This window comes from Eschrichtius robustus, chromosome 15 (genome assembly GCF_028021215.1).
Source record: "Eschrichtius robustus isolate mEscRob2 chromosome 15, mEscRob2.pri, whole genome shotgun sequence".
Classification (NCBI taxonomy): Eukaryota; Metazoa; Chordata; class Mammalia; order Artiodactyla; family Eschrichtiidae; genus Eschrichtius; species Eschrichtius robustus.
Genome location: NC_090838.1, coordinates 2,386,696 through 2,410,949, shown reverse-complemented (window position 1 = coordinate 2,410,949; position 24,254 = coordinate 2,386,696). Strand labels below are relative to the sequence as shown.

Sequence of the window (24,254 nt, the reverse complement as noted above, 5' to 3'; positions counted from 1 at the left end):
TAGTTAGGGATGTTTCATCTGACAATGAAAAACGCAAAACCTATTGACTATTTTTACCCAGTTTTGCCCACAGTGCTAGGAAGCTTAGAGCTGAACATAATATTCAAGAGAGGTGATCCTCTGCTAGCCAATTCTTGGTGCATTATTGCCACTTTTCTGCTATTTATTTCCTTACTTCTCTTTTTTAAATATTTATTTATTTCTTTATTTGGTTGTGCCGGGTCTTAGTTGCGGCAGGCGGACTCCTTAGTTGCGGCACACGGGCTCTTTAGTTGTGGCATGCGAACTCTTCGTTGCAGCATGCATGTGGGATCTAGTTCCCCAACCAAGGATCAAACCGGGCCCCCTGCGTTGGGAGTGCGGAGCCTTACCCACTGCGTCACCAGGGAAGTCCCCTTCCTTCTCTTTTCCTGTGTTCTCTACTGGCATTCATTGGAAATAACCACAAGTTCTTTTTGATAATAACGGTAAATAATTAACCGTCAAAACAGAACAAATACTTGAATTATCTTAGAGCTCCTGGGCAAGAAAAACTGTGCTGTATATCCAAATGTTGTGATACGCTCCATCGTTTCTTCAGATCACGTCAAAACACATGAACTAAACATATCTAACCAATTATATTGGGAAAATAGGATTACAACTGCAGATTGAGAAAAGACAAGTGATTTGGCAAGCAGTATTAACAATTTTCCCAAAGGCCAATGGATTAATGATCTATAAATAGGAGCCACACTCCCACGTTTCATCAGATTCTCTAATTCCCTCTCCAAGAGACAGATCAATTAATAAGAAGGACAGAGGAGGGAGAAGGAAGGAAGGAAGATATCATGATGTGAGTACACACTGTGTACCAAGTAACTGTGTGTACAGTATTCCACATATAGTAACCCTAAGGAGTAGGTTTCGTTATTCTTATTTTATAGATGAGACTCATTTTACTGAAGCTCAGAAATAAGTGACTGGCTAACGTCACAAAGCTGTAAGAAGGCATCAACGTTCCATCCAACTACAAGTGTTTCCCTCCAAAAGACGCTGTGATGCCCATTAAATTTATGCAGATGTTCAAATGTTCTAGGTTCTTCACATTTTTATAATATCTCATTCCTCCACTAACCGTGGGCAGTAGTTAAAATAGGAATCTGCCCGTTTTGGAAGTAAAGAAATTGGGGCCAAGAGGTTTAAGTGCCTAGGCTGGCTCCACCCCAGTATTGCATGGTAGAGCCGGACCGTAGGTTCTCTACCGTCAGGGGCACAACAGCACCACTCGGGTTCCCTGCACCTGTCCTGCAGAGAAACTAGAACCTGTGCCCCCAAAAGCCCACCTTCCTGCCGCCCGTCCAGAGAAGGATGGGGTCGAATGTGTCTGCCTGTAGGCTACGCTCCCAAGAGAGTTCTTGAACAGTGTTCTATGGCTCTTTCCCTCACTCTGGACTTGGCCAACTATTCCATTTTAAAGGTTTCCATAAGTCCTTGGGGATAAGTGCAGAAATGAATTCTCTCCTCCAGGTGCAATTCCAATGCTTCTAACCTGTGCACCAAGCTCCTAAGCCTTGCGAAAATTCCCTTCCTCCTGGCCGCTTAAAAGACAGCAGAGTCGACAAAAATCTAAGAGTTCCTGGAAAGAGGAGGTTAAGGGAATGTCTGATGGCCTGCAAGAAGCAATTAAGACTCGAGCGGAAAGTTCAAGTTGACGCGAAACCTGCCCGTCCCCAAGTCCCTGAAATCCCAGCGCCGCCCTCACCTCAGTACACACTGACATATTTCCAATGGCAACGAGGATGAGTATTCAGCAGCGTAAACACGGTAGGCATTTCCTAAATCAACATTAATGGAAGCCCTCAGGCAATCAACACGCAGCTTCCGCTACAAATGGCAGCAACCCCCCCACCTCTAATGAACCCAGATATTCACAAACTCTCTTCCTAGACGCGAGCTAAGCCTTTAAAGCGTATGAGTAGGATTGCTCTCTTTCCATATATATTCATTCGCAGAGATAACCACTCTCAACACCCCTAACACAAATACACCCGGCCTGCCACTCATCGGAGGCTTTGGTTAAACACAAGTACACTAAGCAGGCCATCGTTGTTGTGTCTTTTATTTTTCACAAGTTTAACCAAGCTCCATCAGGTGGTTCTAATAAAACTGTAACCATCATATCTGTGAGCAGTTGAGTGGCTAAAAGCAAAGGCGTCAGAGCCAGCAGGAGTTCAACCAGCTTGTACTATGTAACTAGCCAAGTGATTTGTGCGAGCCCTTTAACCTCTCTGTGCCCCAGTTTTCTCACCTGTAAATTAGAGATCATTCAGAGTAGCTCATGGGGCTGCAGTGAGGGTCAAATGAAATTGTGGAAATACAAGACTTGACATAGGCCCTGCACAGAGAGAGGATTCAATCAATGGTGCCTACTGTTGCTACTCCATCTGGAATACATTGATTCAGGAAACAGAAGTGATCTTTTTCTCCTCACTTTAAAGTCGAGGATGTGGTATGGACGATGTGAATGGTGTGGATGGCATGGACAGTTTGGGTGGAGTGGACGGTGTGGACAGTGTGGATCTTGTGGATCTTGTGGACCATGTGGACGGTGTGGATCTTGTGGATCTTTGTGGACCACATGGACAGTGTGGATCTTGTGGACCACGTGGACGGTGTGGATCTTGTGGATCTTTGTGGACCACATGGACAGTGTGGATCTTGTGGACCATGTGGGCGGTGTGGATCTTGTGGACCACATGGACGGTGTGGATCTTGTGGATCTTGTGGACCACGTGGACGGTGTGGATCTTGTGGACCATGTGGATGGTGTGGATCTTGTGCACCATGCAGACGGTGTGGATGAGCACAAGTCTTACAGAGAAGGAGTGGGGAGGAAAGGGGGCAGGGGACGCAGTAACCAGAAACTGTCACAGTGGGCTTCTTGTTTTCCACAGGTCTTTCTCATTCACATCCTTGGTCTTACAGTTTATGGAAATTTCAAGAAAAACCTCCCATTTTGTGGCTCTCCACGGAATGCTGGAGTAAGAGTAAAAAGCATTAAGAAAGGGGCTCAATTACATGAGCCCTAGGCTCCTTCTCATCTTAAGATTGTCCTTTTCTAGTTCTGTGCTACAGCAGTGAAATCCACAAAGATAATAGAGAAAAGTCAGTCCATTACATGCATGCCTTTCACAGCGAGGTTCCGACTTGGGAATTCCAGCTATTTGGACCAACGCATACTAGATTGTGTTATAAAGACATGGTGGGTTATGTTAGACCATTTTAGGGAAGAGCAAAGGGAATGTGATATTTCTTGGATAATCCATCTAAGAAATCCATCCAATCAACCCAGGATTTAACAGAGAGCCCCAGAGAAAGAAGGAAGTTTAAGGAATTTTCAGTTTGAACTTGGTTCGGCCCCCAAACCCTAGGAGGTAGGATTGGAAGGCCTGCCCAAGGGCAAGGGATACTGGGGATCAGAGACGTTGAGTAACACCTCCAAGGTCACACAGATCACAAACGGTGGTGGCAGCAGTGGAATACAAATCTTTTTTTTTTTTTTTACTGCCCCAGAAAGTAAGAATGACCCCAAGTTTCCAGGGACCCTCGCTGCACCAATGATGGGGATTGGCTGAGACTAACCAGGTGGGCATTTATTCCAAGTGCCTTCAGTAGTTTCATATGAAAGTTATATATGAAATTTCCCAGTGTTGCATGAACTAATGTCACTGTTTCCAAGATGAGTTGCAAGATAACTCTTGTTTGTGTTAGCGAAAGAAAACTTCTTTGGGGGGGGATGACAGGAGAAGAGAAAACACATCAGTTCTCCATCTAAATTGCTGTGAGAAGAAAACATCCTGAACTGAATAACTCAGGACTCGCTCTTTTCCCAAGAGAAAACAAGTTACTTACGAGAAACAAGCTTGAAATCTCTGCACCTGGAGCAGTTCCAGAGGCTTTTGTCCTGACCAGGTATGGCGTGGGGGGAGGGGGCGGGGGGGGGGGCGGGTGGAAAGAGCTGATCCTCTGTAGGTGGGTAAACAGCGACATCCAGTGGCCAATTAAATTTACCAATCGCAGTCTCTCCATTCAACTAATCTACACAGAAAAAAAATGTAAGAGCATGTATTTTATTATTTGACAGATTTCTACTGAATAACTAGAAGATACTAGATGTTACGATAGACATTACATATAACACCCTTCAGACCTACAGAAGTTTCCGCGCCAAAACCAACGCCTAAAAAAGAAACAAGGGTTTCCCTGGTGGCGCAGTGGTTGGGAATCTGCCTGTCAATGCAGGGGACACGGGTTCGAGCCCTGCTCTGGGAAGATCCCACATGCCGCGGAGCAACTGGGCCCGCGAGCCACAACTACTGAGCCTGCGCGTCTGGAGCCTGTGCCCCGCAACAAGAGAGGCCGCGATGGTGAGAGGCCCGCGCACCGCGATGAAGAGTGGTCCCAGCTTGCCACAACTAGAGAAAGCCCTCGCACAGAAACGAAGACCCAACACAGCCATAAATAAATAAGTAAATAAATAAATAAATAAAATTTAAAAAAAAAAAAAAAAAAAAGAAACAAAAATATCTGGGGCCCTGAATCTTCTTCCAAATGCCCAAGGTGACCTAGCCAGACGTCAATGAATTACAAGGGAATTAAAAGACTCTGCCTGGGTTCACCACCCCGTCCAGGGCCCAGGTGACCAGCTGAGTGCAAATCACAAAGTCCTGCCCTGTGCACGTTGATTCCAATAGTAGCTGTTTGCACACATCCACAATTAATCTCAGGACACGGAAAAGTGTACTTAGTTCTCCTGACTTCCCCTGGCCAATCGTTCCATAACTTGGTCGAGCTGCGTTACCTTCCACTTTTTTTTTTTTTTAAATATTCAGATATTATCGCCTTGGTTTTTTTTTTCTTTTTTAAATGGGAATTATTTATTTATTTATTTATGGCTGTGTTGGGTGTCTTCGTTTCTGTGCGAGGGCTTTCTCTAGTTGTGGCGAGCGGGGGCCACTCTTCATCGCGGTGCACGGGCCTCTCACCATCGCGGCCTCTCTTGTTGCGGAGCACGGGCTCCAGACGCGCAGGCTCAGCAGTTGTGGCTCACGGGCCCAGTTGCTCCGCGGCACGTGGGATCTTCCCAGACCAGGGCTCGAACCCGTGTCCCCTGCATTGGCAGGCGGCTTCTCAACCACTGCGCCACCAGGGAAGCCCACCTTCCACTTTTGTGATGAGTAAACTAGCACTTTCATAATTCCGTTATAGATGATTTGGGGAAATCAGCTGTAACAAACAAACCCTAAAAGAAGCTGAAAGACCTGGTTTTCCACTGCGGGCTGTAACCTTGGCATCCTCAGGCAAGATGTTGACCTCGGTGAGGCTGAAGGTCTTCGTTATGAGACGAGGTCATTTGCTTCACCTCACACGCTGTGAGGACTGGATGAAGTTGTCTCCCTTTTTCTGAGCACCCTCAGTGCCCGCCCGGCCGCGAGCTTCGGCCCCGCCATCACCCAGCAAACGATGCCTTCTCCTCCGCTCCACGCCCCAGTTTACTGTCTAAGAGTCAGCATCGCTGCAAGCCTTCCTCCAATTCGACCAGCTATGCTTCTACAGAACTCCCCCCCTTCCTACCGCAGCTCAAGCAGGAGCAAAGAGGCCATGAATAACAAGTCGCTTCCAGTATTTACCACTAAATCAGAAAGCCTGTGTTTCAAACGTATAAATCGTACCCGTGACAAAGGCATTGAGTCTCGGGATGCTGCGGTTCCTAGACTTTATTTATGAACTTGGTGTCGCACAGAACTTTATTATTTTCATTTTAGATCAAATTCTTCCAAACCTTAAGGCATGCCCGGTTGAAGACTAGTGCGCCAAAGAACCAGCTATTCCAAAATTTGTTCCTTAATGATTTCACCCCAAATGGTAACCAAGTCAAAACAAAATAAATTGTGCTCTTTGTTCTGATTTAATTAACCAACGGTTTGACCAGACTCATTGTGCAGAATGAGTTTATGGCATTTGCAACACTGGGGTCTCTTCCCCTCACCACACTGAACCTGCCCTCCGGAAATAAGAGGGTGATTTGCTTATTCCAGTTGGGAGGTAAAGGGAACACGAAAGTAATATGTGTGACACTTCATTGTGAGGTGTCCTCACTCTCAATAAAAACATTATTTTAAAAATCCACCTTAAAAAAAAGATAAGTTACAAATGCTCCGAGTTGAGACCCCATAGTCGTTGGATTTCAACCAACATCTTTTAACTGAATATGGAGTACGGCCCCAGGAGAAGCAGTTAATACTTTTAAATAAAGCAATTCTTCATCTTAGATGAGAAGCATCAAAGATTCATGTTATATATTACACTTACTCCAATTTAAAAACTCAACTGAGGGCTTTACATATTCAAGAATAAGGTTCAAAGAAAGGGATTCTCCGTTAGCCAGTTAGCCAGAAATCAGGTAAATTAGAATACACCATTCTCTAAGTATTTTAGGGAATCAGCATATTTCTACCTTGTGTCATTTTTGTGAGCCCTCAAAAAATGTAGTTAACAGAGAATATTCTCGAAACTATGATATTTATTTTCTGAAACAGAAAATCCTATCAAGGGAATCTCTTGTTAATTTTTTTAGTATGATTCCAGAGCAAACACTTTGAGTGGACTTGGGCCCGGTATTCCAAAAACAAAGCAGCACTAGCACCTCATGTTTGTACAACATCTACAATTCAGGAGGTTCTCCCCGCTACCCCATCCCCCCCCCCCCGCCCCGTTCATCTCAAGCTTTCCCTGAAACCTACAAGGTAGACAGGAAGGTATTATTAGCTCCATTTTTCAGATGAGAAAATAGAGGCTCAGGGAGTCATAAGAGTAAGTAGGAAACAGTTGCTCTGTCTTCTGGGATCTGACTGGCACTAAGTACTTAAACCGTTTCACACATAAAAAATGGAAAAGTAAAAAAAAAAGAAAATGGAAAAGTGCCGTAAGATACGTATGCTGAGGGCTGAAGGAGTTAGACTGGCCAGCCCTGCCCTGAGGGTAGACGGCTCTGCTTCCTTGCCCAGCCAGGCAAGCATCCCTGGGGCTTGTAGGGATGATGCTTGAGCAGGGAAAGCAGGAATCTGACTCATGTGCTTGTGGTCCAGAGCCTGGAAGACGAGAAAGATGGGGAGAAACAGAAAAGGAGATGAAAACAGTTTACAATGGAAGTCAAAGCACATGCAGACCCCAGAGGCTGGTTTCTGAGTGACAGTGGACATGTGGCCAGATGAGGAAGAGCCCACCATTCTGAGCAAAACAGATGATACGTTTTATAGGAAATCAAGGGAAAGAGCCCTCTTGCTGGCATGGTCAGAAGCAGTTCCGGGGAATAAGAGTGACCGCATCCCCCAAACCAGGCTCTCGTCCCAGATCAAGGGGGTTGTGAGTGTTCACGACAGAGAAAAGTTGAAGGCTGTCCATTTGGTTCTTGAGGCTACAGCGTGTTCCTCGCGGTTCCATGGAATCCTCAGGCTCGTTCGTTTTGTCATTTCAGGTTTTGCATTAATTTCAACCTGTTCAAGACATTAAAGCACTAGAGAGTTGAAAGATTCTTGGAGGTCTCCTTTCAAATTTCATTCCAAGGCTTCTAGCTAGCCTTTCTATATTTAATCAAAAGCACCCGGTGCCCGCTTTCAAAGAACTTGGCACCCAGCGCCCTGCCCACCAGCTGTAAACTGCAGCACTTCAAAGCACTGGGTAGACTGACCTCAGCCAGTCAGACAGAGTTGAGAAATCCAGGGAGCGTCTCCGGGCGAGGACAGAACGCTGAGTAAATGTTCAGTGTCACCTGTAGCTGAATACAGCCATGGAATGGGTGCTGGGGTTGTTATCTGTGACATGTGAAATGCAAGACAAAAATCTTTTCTCACTCTCTCCTTATTGCTTTCTAATCTAATTGACAAAAAGCCCACAGAAGTACAGTAAAAATTCCTCTCTAGCCAATAGGTGAAAATATACTTTTGTAGGAGAACAATCAAAAGGTGTACACGGAAACGAAAGGGAATGAGCTGGAGTGACCTCAGTTTGAGAAAACAGGAACCCTGCTGCATAACAAGAAAAGTAACAGACAAAATGGGAGGAGATGCAGCCCGTGGCTCAGGGCATCGGCCTCCAGGTTTCAGGAAGGAAATTCATCAGTACAGTAATTCAGGTTTTTAATTATGAATGGGGCCTATTTAATTCTCCAAATTTACTACCATTTCCTGAATGGTATATCTTTCTGAATTGACTATATCAGTGAGTCATTTCTGGGACTTTGGCAAAAGGCTCTACAAATGCTGTCTCACAAAGACCAGCACCAGCTCTGGACACCGCCCCGCCCTCCCTGTGAAAGGTGACTGGCTAATGTCATGGACACAGCGTCAGTGGACGTGCACAACCCCTCGACAGGACGCTTCAAAATGGTTCACGTTAAAGTGTTTGAAATTATCGTGAACTATTGTCCCAAGAATTAAGAAGTGGGTAAAAGAATTCTTCTGTGTTCTTATAATAAACCCAGGAAGTTCAGAAATATTTCTTGCCTGACTCTAAAATAGAATTAGGACATTAAAGAGGGAAGCCCTGGGATGCCTTATCCAGTAATAACGTGGCTCTGTAGTTTCATGGAGAAAAATGTTTTCTGTAAATTTAGTTGCTGGTTGCTTAGAACATAGTGGATGAACCTGTTTTCTAATATATAGAGACTTTAGGATTATATATATATATATATATATATATAAAAGATATAGATATATACACACAAGATATAGATATACAATATATATATATGTCTAAAAATAAAATATGTATTAATATTATAAATATAAATAAGATTGTATTAAAAATTATCATTCTCTTTCCACTACAAGATATATGTATCAACCAAATCATGTTTATATATATATATAAAATATAAAATTGGAACAGCCAGTTTTCTTTCAAGTGCTTATTTGTAATGGATCATGCCATATTATGAACTAACACCTTAAAACACATTCAAAATTTTTAAAAAGCAGCAATACTGACGTACAAATATTTAAATAAATCTGTGCTCTCAACCCAATTCGCTCATTGGAGAGATTAATAAATTCTAAGGTAGGGAAGTAAACGTTGTGAATGAATGTGAATAAGGTAGAAAGAGGGAGTTCAGAAGGAAAAATGAGAGAAATATTTTATACATTTGTAAACTAAATGTATAAAATTTTTTTTTACTACAGTAACAAGAATAGCATTGTAAATCAACTATACTTCAATTTAAAAAAAGAACAGCAATACTTCAAGGAGTATCACATAGGACCTAATTCCATGTTCACAAGACAGGTAGAAAGGGAATGATAATTTTTAATATAGTCTTATTTATACTTATAATTATTAATACATACTTTATTTTTAGACCTCATGCACAAAGTCAATGAGAGGAAATAATATAAAGAGGAACGTGAGAGATGCCAGCTGACAGGGATTTTAAAGTTATGCCTCCACCAAGGGCAAGTACTCCATGAAAAACTCAAAACGACTTGCAGTGGGGAAATGACTGGATTAGGGAAGGAAACCCTTCAGAGGCTGCAATCAGCTTTGCAGCTAAGCTGGCTCAGTCACTTCCTTGTCTAGGCCTCAGTTTCCTGTCCTGGAAAGTGGGCCAGCTGATCTGAACGTTCCCTAAAGCTCCAGTCATGCCATGCTCTGTAGAGAACGAAGTGGACGCCACACCAGCTGGGGCTGACGCAGAGCCACACGGATGCACATCCCACGCCTCCGCATCACCACATTCCTCACCCTCATCTCCATCGCATCATCAGGGCGCACACTGGGCCAGTGCCAACTGACAGCTTCTGCTACAAAATCTCTCTTGAATCCAACTCCCATGTGGAGAAGCACAGGAGCCACTCTGAGCATATCTGTCCTCCTCTAAACGAAACTGCAAGGTCAATCCAGGCTGTGGTCCAAGCGACGGTGTCAAGCTCCAACACGGGCTCCCAGAGCAAAACAGCGCTGAGAGACTGCGGCCCAGGGTTAATGAAATGAAGCTCGCAGGGTCAGGGCCTCATACAGAAAAAGGAAAAACCATCTCTTCTCCTGGTCAACGAGTGTGCACTAAGCCCAAGAAGCCACTTCCAAAGTTCCATAAGGCTGTCAACTGACTCTTCAGCAGAAACTCTGTAGGTCAGAAGGGAATGGCATGATATATTTAAAGTGATGAAAAGAAAAACCTACCACTATGAATACTCTACCCAGGAAAACTTTCATTCAGATTTGAAAGCAAGATCAAGAGTTTTACAGATAAGAAAAAGCTAGAAGAGTTCAGCACCACAAAACCAGCTTTACCAGAAATGTTAAAGGGACTTCTTTAAGCAGAAAAGACCACAACTAGAAATATGAAAATTATGAAAGGAAAAATATGATAGGTAAAGGCAAATATAAAATAAAGGTCATATATTAACTACTTGTAAAGCTACTAGGAAAGTTAAAAGACAAAATCATCTATATCCACAATAAGTAGTTAAGGGATACACAAATCAGAAAGATGTAAAACATGAGGTCAAAAGCATTAAACATGGCGGGATGTTAACAATTCAGGGTCATTAAATTCATTTGAACTTAAGAGATCAACTAGATAGATAGATATAGAGAGATAAACCTCATGGTAACCACAAACCAAAAATCTGTAATAGATATACACAAAAAAAGAGAAAGGAATTCAAACATAACACTAAGATAGTCATCAACTCACAAGGAAAGAGAGCAAAGGAAGAAAAAAGGAACAAAAACAAGAAAACAACAAAATGGCAATAAGTACATACGTATCAATAATTATTTTAAATGTAATGAGCTCTAATTAAAAGATATATGTGGGTGAATAGATACAAAATCAAGACCCATATTACGCTGCCTACAAGGAACACTTCTGATTGAAAGACACACACAGTCTGAAAGTGAGGAGATGGAAAAAGGCATTCCATGAAAATGGAAATGAAAAGAAAGCTGGAGTACTGATAGTCTTGTCAAACAAAATAGACTTTAAACAAAGATTGGAACAAAAGACAAAGAAAGACATCACACAAAGATAAAGGTATCAATCCAAGAAGAAAATATAAGCATTGTAAATATATACACACCCAACATAGGAGCACCTAGATACATAAAGCAAATATTAACATACATAAAGGGAGAAACTGGCAGTAACACAATAATAGTAGGGGACATTAACACCTCATTTACATCAAAGAGCAGATCATCCAGACAGAAAACCAATAAGGAAACATTGGCCTTATGTGACACATTAGACCAGTTGGACTAATAGATTTATATAGAACATTCCATCTCAAAGCAGCAGAATACACATTCTTTTCAAGTGCACATGGAACATTCTCCAGGTTAGATTACATGCTGGGCCACAAAAACAAGCCTCAGTAAATTCAAGAAAATTGAAATCATATTAAGCATAGTTTTTGACCACAAACTTATGAGACTAGAAATTAACTGCAAGGGAAAAAACTGCAGAAAAACACAAACCTGTGGAGGTTAAAAAACATGTTCTATACTAAGCAACAAATGGGTCACTGAAGAAATCAAAGAGGAAATCGAAAAATACCCGGAGATAAATGAAAATGAAAACACAATGATCCAAAATCTCTGGGACACAGCAAAAGCAGTTCTAAGAGGGAAGTTTATAGCAATACAAGCCTACCTCAGGAAACAAGAAAAATCTCAAATAGACAACCTAACCTTACACCCAGAGAAATTAGAAAAAGAAGAAACAAAATACAAAGTTAGTGGAAGAAAAGAAATCATAAAGATTAGAACAGCAATAAATAAAATAGAGACAAAAATAATAGAAAAGATCAATGAAACTAGGAGCTGGTTCTTTGAAAAGATAAACAAAATTGATAAACATTTAGCCAGACGCATCAAGAAAATAAAAAGAGGACCCATATAAATAGAACCAGAAATGAAAAAGGAGAAGTTACAACCAACACCACAGAAATACATAGGATCATAAGAGATTACTAAGAACAGTTATACATCAATAAAATGGACAACTTATGAGAACTGGCGTTTCAACCACGTATGCGTATGGCAAAACAGCACTGTGTTCCCCTCCTTGAGGGTCTTGATGTCATCTGACGGGTTGTAGCATTCTTTTGTGGGGATCTCCCTGTCACCCTCCTTGGGGGTCTCCATGTCATCTGAGGGATACTAGCAAGAGATTCAGTGCCTCCCTAAAATATCTCCACTGAACACTAGTTAATGAGATGGAACTGTTTATTTTTTATATGAGTTTTTTTTTGACTCAATCCTTGACTTGCACTGGTTTTCAAACATTGGTGTTTATGTTACTTTACTGTTAGTTAATAAGCAACTCTGATTTAGTAGACCTGGGGTAGAACCGAAGAATGTGTCTTTCCCCCAAGCATTCCAAATGATTCTGATAAGTGTGGACGTCACACCACACTTTCCACATCACTATTGTACTGACACGTGGGCCTCTTAGATATTAGTGGAAATTGTACCTAAGCATATGTTTGAAAACTTTCACCTTGTAATTATGCAAAAGCATTGAAGGAAAGGTGAATTTTGGTCTTCCTATTTTTTTCCCCCTTGAAAAAAATTCAGTCTAACATCAACTCTTTCTTGAGCCCTCACTGTATGCCCAGAAATGTGAAAGCATTTTAAATTACCTTACTTAATTCTTATTTAATTCTCATGGCAACCCTATGGAGTAGGTATTATTATTACCACTTCATAGATGAGAAACCTGAGGCTCAGGACAGGCACACTCAAGGTTGTACAGTCAGAATGGTGTTGGGAGGGTTCTTTTATTATTTCTCTCTTCAAAATCCAAAGATCAAATATGTGTCTTTTTGTTTTCCATTTTGTTGCTAAACTTCATTCTTGTTACAGGATACATTTCCTCATAAGGACCAGGCTACACATTGTTATCTTCCTCTGTCTGAAAGATAAAAAATGAGCAGAGGGAATATCTATCTCGGCTGGCAGAAGAAAAGAGGAAACATGCCAGAATACATAGAGAACAGAGGCTTCACAAACAATTTTAAGGGAAAGAAGCTAAATACAGTGTCTCATCAGCTAAATAAAGAACTCTACATCCAGGTCTGGAGGAAACAGGATAGTATCATTAAGCCATACATGCCCAGACATATGGGAATGTGACAAAGGCAGATGGAAAGGCCATTTCCAACAAATGCCTACCTGGAAACAGGCTACAGTTTCCTGGCTTCTTGACCTCACTGTGAACACAAAATACATCAGAGCATGTGACACTCTTCAGGGAAATTCTTCAAAAAACCGAACATACTTGGGAACAAAGTAAAGCACAGCCTCTGGACACAGGAAGAAAATGCTCACCTAAAATTAAGGCTTTGACACCTCAGTCAACTGGAAAAATTCTGAGTGGGAGCATCTAAGAGGGACCCAGGACCAAAGAAGTGTGAGTGACCAGTGGAACCATCTTTTAAAACAACACCAGCAAAACCCACACACATGACACATGGGTATCAATAGAATTGAGGTCAGAAAACGTCCATCAGCCTTGACTCAACACTGGAAAAGCAGCCACACTTGGGTCTTCGAGCTCCAACTTCAACACATCCTCTTCCAAATGATGTCATTTCCATGTTTCTCTGCCACCCAGCATGCAGGACCAAATCATATTCTATTGTTTCTTTGCAAACTACCTTAACGCTTTGAGTTCGTAACACATTCTCCTCCTAAGAATTGTAAGATGTGAGCAAGAGAAAGGCAGAAATGGCATCACCACCCAGGAAAAGCTCAGCTACAAGCTTCTTAGCTTATGAAACAATTCAGAAAGTTACAGCACTGGAATTTCCACTGCTGTTTTTGTTTAATTCATACTGATATATAAAATTTGAGAGATTTAGAGACCTTCAAATCATTTAAAATGTCAAAATGCAAGGATATAATGAAATATCTCCCTGCATCACCACCTCTCATAAGAATCCTAACAATTTCTATTTTTTATGTTTACATTTTTTTAAATTTATTTATCTATTTATATTTTATTTTTGTCTGTGTTGTGCCTTCATTGCTGCGCGCGGGCTTTCTGTAGTTGAGGCGAGCGGGGGCTACTCTTCATTACGGTGCACGGGCTTCTCATTGCAGTGGCTTCTCTTGTTGCGAGTACAGGCTCTAGGCGCACGGGCTTCAGTAGTTATGGCATGTGGGCTCAGTAGTTGTAGCTCACGGGCTCTAGAGCACAGGCTCAGTAGTTGTGGGGCACGGGCTTCAGTAGTTATGGCATGTGGGCTCAGTAGTTGTAGCTCGCGGGCTCTAGAGCACAGGCTCAGTAGTTGTGGCACACGGGCTTAGTTGCTCCGCAGCTTGTGGGATCTTCCCGGACAAGGGCTCAAACCCGTGTCCCCTGCATTGGCAGGTAGATTCTTAACCACTGTGCCAGCAGGGAAGTCCTACATTTACATTTTTACTTTACATTCTTTTTAGATGTGACTGATGCCTTATGATGAACTGGTAAATTTCCAAATAGCATACATGTTTAAAGAATCCTTAGTATTGAATACAATCCCATATTATTTTATCCTGGCGGGGAGTTTTCCAAAGTAGCCTGACTTTAGTTTCAACCACAATAATTTTTAGAATCAGCTGTTTCCATAGAACTGTGTAAGACGCCATACAAAGCAAAAGTAAGCAGAGCTCTGACCTCATGGAATTTATACTCAGTGCTGTCTTTGTTGCCACTAATAACTGTAAGCTAACTGGGCAAGCAAAAAGAAAAGCCTTTAAAAAGGAAGAACTCAACTTTTTCCTTCCTACATAGGGAAAAACCCAGTCTTCCCTACTGTGTGTGTTTCTTCCCTGTGTGTCACACTACTACCACACTCACACACCTCTAGTTGCCAAGTGTTCGATTCTCTGGGACGCCAACTGGGTGTCCAACCATTTAATTCAATTCTGATACTATCTACCTGGAGATCCCATCAGATCCCAGATCCCACAGGTTAGGGGTTCAGCCCTACAGGGCTGCCCCTCACCACCTCAGGTGCCAGTCTCAAGCCCAGGTTATTACCTGTGCCCCTAGCTGATCAGCTACAAGCTGGGAGGTCCCAACAACCCCCTCCAAATCAGGACGCCAAGTGCAAGTCCAGGTTGTTACCTGGACTTCTGACCAACTGGCTATAGATCAGAGGTTCCCAGACCCCCTCCATGGTTTTCATTAATTTGCTAGAGTGACTCACGGGTCACAGGGAAACACTTGCTTATGCTTACAAGTTTATTAAAGGATACGATAAAGGATACAGATGAACATCCAGATGGAAGAGATGCTTAGGGAGAGGTACGGGGAAGAGGCAGAGCTTCCCTGCGCTGTCAGGCAGGCCATTCTCCCAGCACATGCACGTGGCCACCAGCCCAGAAGCTCTCCAAACCCTGTACTTTGGGGGGTTTTGGAAGCTTCATCACGTAGGCATGATCCATCACAAACTCCATTTTCAGCCCCTCTCCCTTCTCAAAAGAACATGGAGGGCGGGGCTGGAAATCCCAAGCTTCTAATTATGGGAAGGTCTTTCCTGTGACCAGCCCCCATCCAGGAGCAACCCAGAGTCAGCTCATTAGAACAAAAGACACTCTTATCACCCAGGAAATTACAAGCATTTCAGCAGCCTTGTGCGGGAGTCAGGGGCAGAGACCAATATCTATTCTTTATTATCTCGCAACTACATAGACAGAAAAAGAAAGAAAGCAGTATTAATTGCCAAGTGAATGGTACTACCACTCGGATCTTAGGACTTAGGAAGGGAAAACCCAAGTGTGGGGAGCTGGGAGGGAAGACCCACGTCACTGGGAAGACGTCATCCACTCCCTGCTTCCAACCCCACCCCCTTCCGATTCCTCCCTCCCACTCCCATATAAATTGACTTTCCAACTGGTCATTTTTCTGCCTCAAACCCTTGCATCATTTTCTGCTGTGTACAGAGACAAGCTACTTAGCCTGACCTGAGGCCCTGCGGACAGGGCACTGCCCCACCCAGCTTTTCCAAGGAATCCTTTGTCACTCCACCCCACCCCCTTCAACTGTCTGTGTTTCTGCATACGCTCTTCCCTTGCCTAGTGTACCATTCTTCCTCATCCTGGTCTTCTGCATAAACTTTTATTCATCCCTCAGAACCCTCTCTAAAATCTTCCTTAGCTTTGAAAACAGACTGCCACACTTCCTCCCTGGGGGAGCACGAGGCCATTAGCATATCTCGTATTTAAACTGCAAGGGCTGTGTTTGCCTCCTTTTCAACCCTATGGAGGTGTGTATATGTGTGTGTGTGCTTGTACATGTTTCTTCCATACATCCAGCATGGCTGGGTACATTATAGACGCTCCATGTATTCAAACATGAATACTGGTCAAAAACGAATTTGGGCAAGCCCTTGGAGGATGTAGAAAAGAAGAAAAAGAGGCAGGACATCCAGCTTTGAGACCAGCCTAGATGCTGGAAACACAAGTTCTCTTCCAGTGCTCAGGTGGGTGTAACTGTGAAACTGCTCGGCAAATAGGAGATGAGCTTGAAAAATCAAATTCAAATTTGATTCTGAATTTCAATCAAATTCAGAATTTCAAATTCCAATTCTGAAAAGTCTTGAAGGCCAAGTGAAGGAATATGAACTTCACCTTTTGTGCGAAATCTGCATTGAGGTTTTTAGGCAAAGGTGTGGTGTGATAAGCATAATATTGGAAAGATGAAATTAGCCATAATGTACCATGGATGAGGCATTATTGCAATCACATTGTCATGAAGACAGAAGGCTGGAATCTGTGATGAGAGGTGGCAGAAAATCACAATAGAATACCTGGAGTGTGCCCTGTGGGTGACGTTTCAGTAAGCTGCTTTCCATACACTGAGGGCACCTTTAGGTGAGCTATGGTGAGAGGCTGGTGTGTGTCTTGAACAAGAAAAGAAAATGCATTTACGATAAAATGCATCCTGATTACTATTCCCGTTGCTGTTTCCACATTGGACAATTTCATTTTCTTTCCAGAGTTGTCAAAACCTTTCCCTATTTATCAGCCAGCCCTCTGGATATACTGTTACAATGCACACATCTCCATATTGGACAATTTGATTTGACAGGGACGATATTTGGATATGTGTTCTTTGTTTATAGAAGCATCAAGCCAGCATTCGAAGGCAAAGGAGGACGGCACGGTTGTTCTGAAAAGCAGGTCATAAATCAGCGCGTAATACACCACAGCACCCACCCGCAGATCTGACACGGTGTGAGCAGGGCCATTCTTCCAGCACAAAGGAGTCACAATGAGACCACGGCTGGCTCCAGAACGCTAAAAAATAAACATCAAATTTACATAGTGCACTTAAGGGCTTTCATAACAGAGATTATTTACATGTCAGGTGCCATCCATCATCAGAGTACATACTTAGAAAACTTTAAAAATGCATATTAGCTACCTGATAGCCTGGCTGCAACAGTGCTCTTGAAATTACTGCCATCTGTCATGTGTACATGGAGGTTCGGATCTTTTTTTAAATGTGTATTATGTGTCCAGTGGAGCAAAACAGTTTCTTTGAGCCCTCCTGGTCTATTCTGTTTGTCCCTGTAAATCAACACTTAGCCTTCGCTCCTTTAAAAGACACAGCGATAATGGCAGCATGAAAATGGGCTCAAACAAAATGGACCAGCCTTTGTCATGATCACTGGCAATGGCTCAGTTCTGCTCCCCTTTCTGTGGCAGTTACTGTGACATTTGCTTAACCGGCCAATATTATCTTCCTCTTGAGAATCCCCTCTAAGAGGACAGCTCACTTCCGGGAGGAGGGAGAGCTGTGTGGGTGTTGTGCCCCCTGCCTGGGAGCACAGCAGGACTCGGGGAGGAAAGGGGAAGATGGAGGGCGGTCCTCTCCTCGGAAGGTGAGCTCTGAGGAGTCCCCACTACGGGCTGTTGTGTGTGAGTGTGTGCGAGTAGGTGTGTGAGTGTGTAGGGTGTATACGTGTGGGGTGTGTGTGAGTGTGTAGGTGTGTGAGTAGGTGTGTGAGTGTGTAGGTGTGTGGTGTGTGAGTGCGTAGGTGTGTGTGGGTGTGTGAATGTGTAGGTGTGTGTGGGTGTGTGAGTGTGTAGGTGTGTGTGGTGTGTGAGTGCATAGGTGTGTGTGAGTGTGTGAGTGTGTAGGGTGTATACGTGTGGGGGGTGTGTGTAAGGGTGTGGTGTGTGTGTTGGTGTGTGTGGTGTGTAAGGTGTATACATTGTGTGTGTGAGTGTGTAGGTGTGTGTGGGTGTGTGCGTGTGTAGGTGTGTGTGGTATGTGAGTGTGTAGGTGTGTGTGGTGTGTGTGTGGGGTGTATACGTGTGTGTGTAGGTGTGTGTGGTGTGTGAGTGTGTAGGTGTGTGTGGTGTGTGTGTAGGGTGTATACGTGTGTGTGTGGTGTGTGAGTGTGTAGGGTGTATACGTGTGTGGTGTGTGAGTGCGTAGGGTATATACGTGTGTGTAGGTGTGTGTGGTGTGTGAGTGTGTACGGTGTATATGTGTGTGTGAGTGCGTAGGTGTGTGTGTAGGTGTGTGTGGGTGCGTGAGTGCGTAGGTGTGTGTGGGTGTGTGAGTGTGTAGGGTGTATACGTGTGGGGTGTGTAAGGGTGTGGTGTGTGTGTTGGTGTGTGTGGTGTGTAAGGTGTATACATTGTGTGTGTGAGTGTGTAGGTGTGTGTGGGTGTGTGAGTGTGTAGGTGTGTGGTATGTGAGTGTGTAGGTGTGTGTGGTGTGTGTGTAGGGTGTATACGTGTGTGTGTGGTGTGCGAGTGTGTAGGGTGTATACGTGTGTGTGTAGGTGTGTGTGGTGTGTGTGTAGGTGTGTGTGGTGTGTATAGGGTGTATACGTGTGTGTGGTGAGTGTGTAGGGTGTATGTGTGTGTGTGTGTAGGTGTGTGTGGTGTGTGAGTGCGTAGGTGTGTGTGGGTGCGTGAGTGCATAGGTGTGTGTGGGTGTGTGAGTGTGTAGGGTGTATACGTGTGTGTAGGTGTGTGTGGTGTGTGTGTAGGTGTGTGTGGTGTGTGTGTAGGGTGTATACGTGTGTGTGTGTGGTGTGTGTAGGGTGTATACGTGTGTGTGGTGTGTGTGTAGGTGTGTGTGGTGTGTGAGTGTGTAGGTGTGTGTGGTGTGTGTGTAGGGTGTATACATGTGTGTGTGGTGTGTGAGTGTGTAGGGTGTATATGTGTGTGTGTGTAGGTGTGTGTGGTGTGTGAGTGCGTAGGTGTGTGTGGGTGCATGAGTGCGTAGGTGTGTGTGGGTGTGTGAGTGTGTAGGGTGTATACGTGTGTGTGAGTGCGTAGGTGTGTGTGTGTAGGGTGTATACGTGTGTGTGGGTGTGTGTGAGTGTGTAGGGTGTATACGTGTGTGTAGCTGTGTGGAGGGGAGAGAATAACTCCTCCCACCCTCACCACACATAAAAGTAAGCAGCTCTGTGGGGTTGTCTGACTGATTCCTTGGCCTGGAGTTTCTTAAGGCCCAGGTGAAGCGATCCTGTCAGGTATTTTATGCTGAAGTAAATCTTCTAAAGGTAAAAACCTATGTGCATATTTCTACATTCCTACTTCAATGTAAGGAAGAACCATGTTTTCTTTTCCATGGTTTTGTTTTTAGAAATCAAATTCCAAAGTTGTCTTTCTGAAGCTGTGAAGCCCGGAGCACAGCCGGTGACAGTATCTGGCCAGATCCAGCCAGCCTATACCTCCTGCCGTCCTGGAGGACGTCTGGGTCAGAAGTGACAAGGGACGCGCTGGCACTTCAGCGTTTTGTTAGACGGAGCGCTCAGGTCGTGGGCTCTTCCACTAGGGCCTGGGCGTTTCACAGTCTCACCTGCGTCGTGTGATACGCGGGTTCGGGATTAGCAGGCGACCTTAGCTCTTGTTGCGGAGCTTCGGTACCACCCGGGGGCAGAATAACCCAGTGGTTAAGAATCAGACTCCAGCACCGTTGACCTGCTGTGTGCCTCTGAAGAAGTTACTTAATCACTCTGAGTCTCAGTTTGGTCATTGGTAAATCGGAGCTAAAAACTGAACCCACCTCAGAAAGCAGAGAGTGCAGGATGCGGGAACACAAGACAAGTCCACGTCGGGGTCTCGGGGTGTCAACCCTTAGGGCAGCTCTGCTGTGGGGTCCAAGGGGCGACTGACACCCATGGAAATCCCAGCCCCGGGCCCCCCAGAACACAGACAAGAATAAAACACAGACTCTGGCCATCTCAGTCCTCGGCCTCTAGATGGTTTTTACTCAACCTGTGGCAAGAAACAGAAAATCTCACCTTTTTTTGTATCAGTCCTCTCATTTGAAGAGCCAGGGTCCCTTTGGAGGAGCTGGCAATGTCTGGAACAATGTTCCCAAACCTCCTTTGTTACGGATGCCAATATAACGCATATGACGACGTGCATTATTATCTATTCACTGTAATTTGCTAATGAAAAAGTAAAGCATCATATAATAAGCCCAGTGTGACAAACAGATGCCTGCCCTTGTCAGAACTTCATTGTGAATGGGCGCGTGACTACCCGTCTGAACTTAGCGGCAACGGAACAGGTGTCAAATGATCCCTTTTTAGACAGAGCTGTGCTGTTAGTATTCTGGGGAAATGTAGATACTTTCTCCGAAGAAATTATATTCTTTAAACCTTCATTGAGAAATATTAAGTGTGATGCACTTCAATAAATAACAGCACTAAAACCCAGGACATGAGAGGCAGAGAGATGGCACTTCCTTTGTAGACTCCATCACTGACCAAGGCCAGGTCCACCCACCAAGCCTCAGTGGAGCATAGCCACTCCCTGTTCAATGAAAAGATCAGAGACTTCAAAGGGATTCTTTAAAATCATCTATAAAGGAGAAAAATGGGAAGGTATTAAAAATTTCAACTATCCAGTCACTATTTTGCTATGAGCTCTCCCTGATGAAGACAAGTCCAAGAAAGTATAAAATTATGTGATCATGTGGTATCTTCTGTGGTTTCAAGTGTGGCCACCTTTGAAAAGATCAACATGCTAAAATATCCAATAATATAGGTCCTGGCACATATATGCACACGTGCATGTACATTTATAAAGTGACCCATTACTGTGTAATAACTCCCCTTAAAACTCAGGGGTCTCAAACATAACCATCTTGTATTGTCCACAGTTTGTGGGTCTACTGGGCACAGCCAGGAGGCCCTGTCGTGTCGGGTGAGCTCGGCTGTGCTTGCAGACACCTGGGGGCTCAGCTGGGCTGGCACCTCTGAGATGGACCCATCACCCCCCTGGAGCCTCGGCTGGGACACCAGGAGAGCTGGGCCTCTTCCTCTCTCCACGGAATCCCAGGGCCTCCCTCTCCATGTGGGCCTTCCACGTGGTCCTGTTGGGTAGCTACATTTCTTAGATGGTGACTCGAGGCTTCCAATAGCCCAAAAGCAGAGCCGCCCAGACTTCTTAGGGCCCAGCCCTGGGACCGGCACAGTGACACACATGCTGTTTGTTAGTGTGAGTCTCTGACTCAGCATGGAAGGGCACTGCTAAAAAGATGTCAAGGCCAGGGTTGCTGGGAGTCATCTTTGGAGACCAGCCACCACGGATACAGCGTGCAGTTAAATGATGACCCAGTCTATTAAGGAAATAGCCTGAATATTTTTTAAAAATCTCCGAAGCATTTCTAAAGTACATGATTTTCCTGATTAGCTTAAAGGGAAAGATAATCAAAGCATGAAATTCTCTAAGAAATGAATTATCGGCATGCATTAAAGAAAAATCTTAACTAGACCAGCAAGTAAAGACCGTAGCTTGGTTCCCACTCTGACTGCCTTTGACTTAGCATGGAAGATACATCCCTTGAGAAAAATCAAATGGAACTATATCTTAAGGAACTCTCTTGTCCTGATGAGAATGAAGCTCTGATAGCCCCCTAAGCCTCACCCAAGACAGAGGAAGGAGCTTCCCTCTTACTGCCGTAGGAGTATTTTGTTTGTTTTGCTTTACTTTTTTTTTTTTTCAAGGAAACACACTCAGCAGGGCCGTGGTGGTGTTAAACATATCTTGCATTATTATCTGTTAGATAAAAACACTCTCGAGAATTTAGAATTCAGCAGCACTTAATCACCAAAAAATGGGTACTGGCCCAGGACTAACTGTAATAGAGAAGAACAAATCTGATCCCATATTAGACCTGTTCCTTTTCCTTTTAACACTTGCGCTCTATTGCCTGTGCTTAGTTACGCTGGCTCTGCACCTTTTGTAAAAGTATGTTGCCTATAGCCTGAAATATACAGGAGAGCCACTTACCAGGGCTCTGACCTTTAAGAGTCCATTCATAGAGAGATAAAAAGTTGCAGAACAGAGAATAACATTTGTCTTGCTGGAGGTTTACAGGAACATGGTGACCTGACCTATGTGGACGGATGCAAGAACAAAGGATCCAACACCAAGAAGCCTGCAACAATCAATTACACCGCTCCCTCACCTGGCCTTTAAAAAAGCTTTGCTGAACCGCTTCAAGGAGTTCAGGTTTGTTGGGCACGAGCCACCCCCGCCCCCGGCCCCGTCTCCTTGCGTGGCCCTGCGATGAACCTTTCTCTGCTCCCGACTCCCAACGTTTTGGTGTGCGTCAGGCACACAAACTTGCGTTCCATGACACACCACCACTATTTCAAAGGCTGCACTTGGGCGCTGTTCTCCTCAGGTGCCCAGTGAGACCCACAGAGCGCCCGGTACTGAGCTGGAAGGAACACGCACAAGCAGGAGACAAACACCATGATTATTTTAATCTTACAAATAAGACATTGTATTAGCAAGATCCATAAACGAACATTGTCATCTAATCACCGGAATAAGTTTGCCAAGCAGCAGTATTCGAAAATCCACCAGGAAACTGTGAGAATTGTGGAGAGTTAAGCTTTGCACTCAGTTATCCCTCCCCTCTCCTCTACACACAGCTTCCATCAGAGTCTGACCAGGTGCGCTGTCTCCCAACCACAAAAGCAAGAAGGCAAGATGCCTTAGGCTCACAGCCCTCTGGCAGGGAGCCCTCTCTCTCCTCATCCTCACAGACAAATCATCAGCATTTCCTTACGTCCCCCTCACTCCCACCCGTCGGTCCACCTCCGGTGGCTTCTGCTTACTGAACGTGACGGGGAGTTTTCCCTTCTCGCTGTGTGTGACCAGGCAGCAATGCCTCCTCCCTGAAGCCCCCCTTCCTTTGGCTCCATGGCCCACCCTCCTCCCATCTCCCCCGGGGCTCGGCCTCCTCCACGCCACATCTGGACTCTAAGTCCGCATCTCTTCTCCCTGGTGCTTTCATCCAGACCTACAGCTTCGCTCACCATCTACACACCTGACACACACACAATGCCAGCGTCCATCTCTACCCGAGAGCTCACTCTCCTCTGAGACTGGACGCCTGGCTCTCCAGACATGAGTTAGGATGGTCTGACCCGGCCCCTCCCACTTCCAAGTCACCTAGACACCAGTATCAGAGAACGTGAAAAGATAGTGCAACCATAAAAGAGACCATTAAAGAAATTTCTTAAAAGGAATATGTGGAGAATGAAAGATTTGGAAAACAAATATTTTGAGAACAAAAATAGCTCTTGAAAGTTAATACTAGGAAAGCGGGAATTTTTTAAGTTCAGTGAAAGAGTTGGAAGACGGAGTGGAGAAACTTTGCGGCAGATGGGGTGCCTGTGGCTCTCCATTTTACTGTTTCCATGGTGACCAGCCACCTGTTTATCAGCCTATTTCAATGTGACCACAGTCTAAACACTCTGACCAGGGGCTCAGGGTCACCATCTCAGGAACCGGGGGTCTGGAACCGTGGCACCGGCTTCAGCCAGTGCGAGAAGGCTGAGTCCACCTAAGGACCAAGCTCAAGGTGACAGATGAAGTGTGAAAGTCAGACCCAAAGCTGGGCAGGAGACCAGAGGAGATGCTGGAGGAGGATGCTGGGAACCAGCCCACAAAGCGGGAGCCGAGGGTCGGCGGTGTCCGGCCACCAGCCCCACGAGCAGAATGGGGGCTGAGGCAGCAGTTTCTTTGGGTAGCTCTTCTACGTCTGGGCCCATCTCTGATCCGCTCCATTCTGTTTTGGTCTTAAGGTTTAACCATCAAAAGTCAACCTGATTTTGGCCACTTTCATCCGAATATCATAGGACATTCTAAAAACAAAACCACCAAACTTTCCCATAAAGCAAGGAAACTTAAATGTATTGATTAAGAAACATGTCTCCATTCTAACTTTTATA

At 44.4% G+C, this 24,254-nt stretch overlaps 1 protein-coding gene across 1 annotated transcript in view; it reads right to left on the bottom strand.

Annotated features, from left to right (window-relative positions):
- Positions 1 to 2,469: 2,469 nt before the first annotated feature.
- Positions 2,470 to 24,254, bottom strand: part of DCDC2C (doublecortin domain containing 2C) — a 149,343-nt gene continuing 127,558 nt past the window's right edge. The window contains 2 exon segments of the mRNA XM_068565131.1: positions 2,470 to 2,607; positions 2,709 to 2,853. Coding sequence (XP_068421232.1) covers positions 2,470 to 2,607; positions 2,709 to 2,853 — 283 coding nt within the window.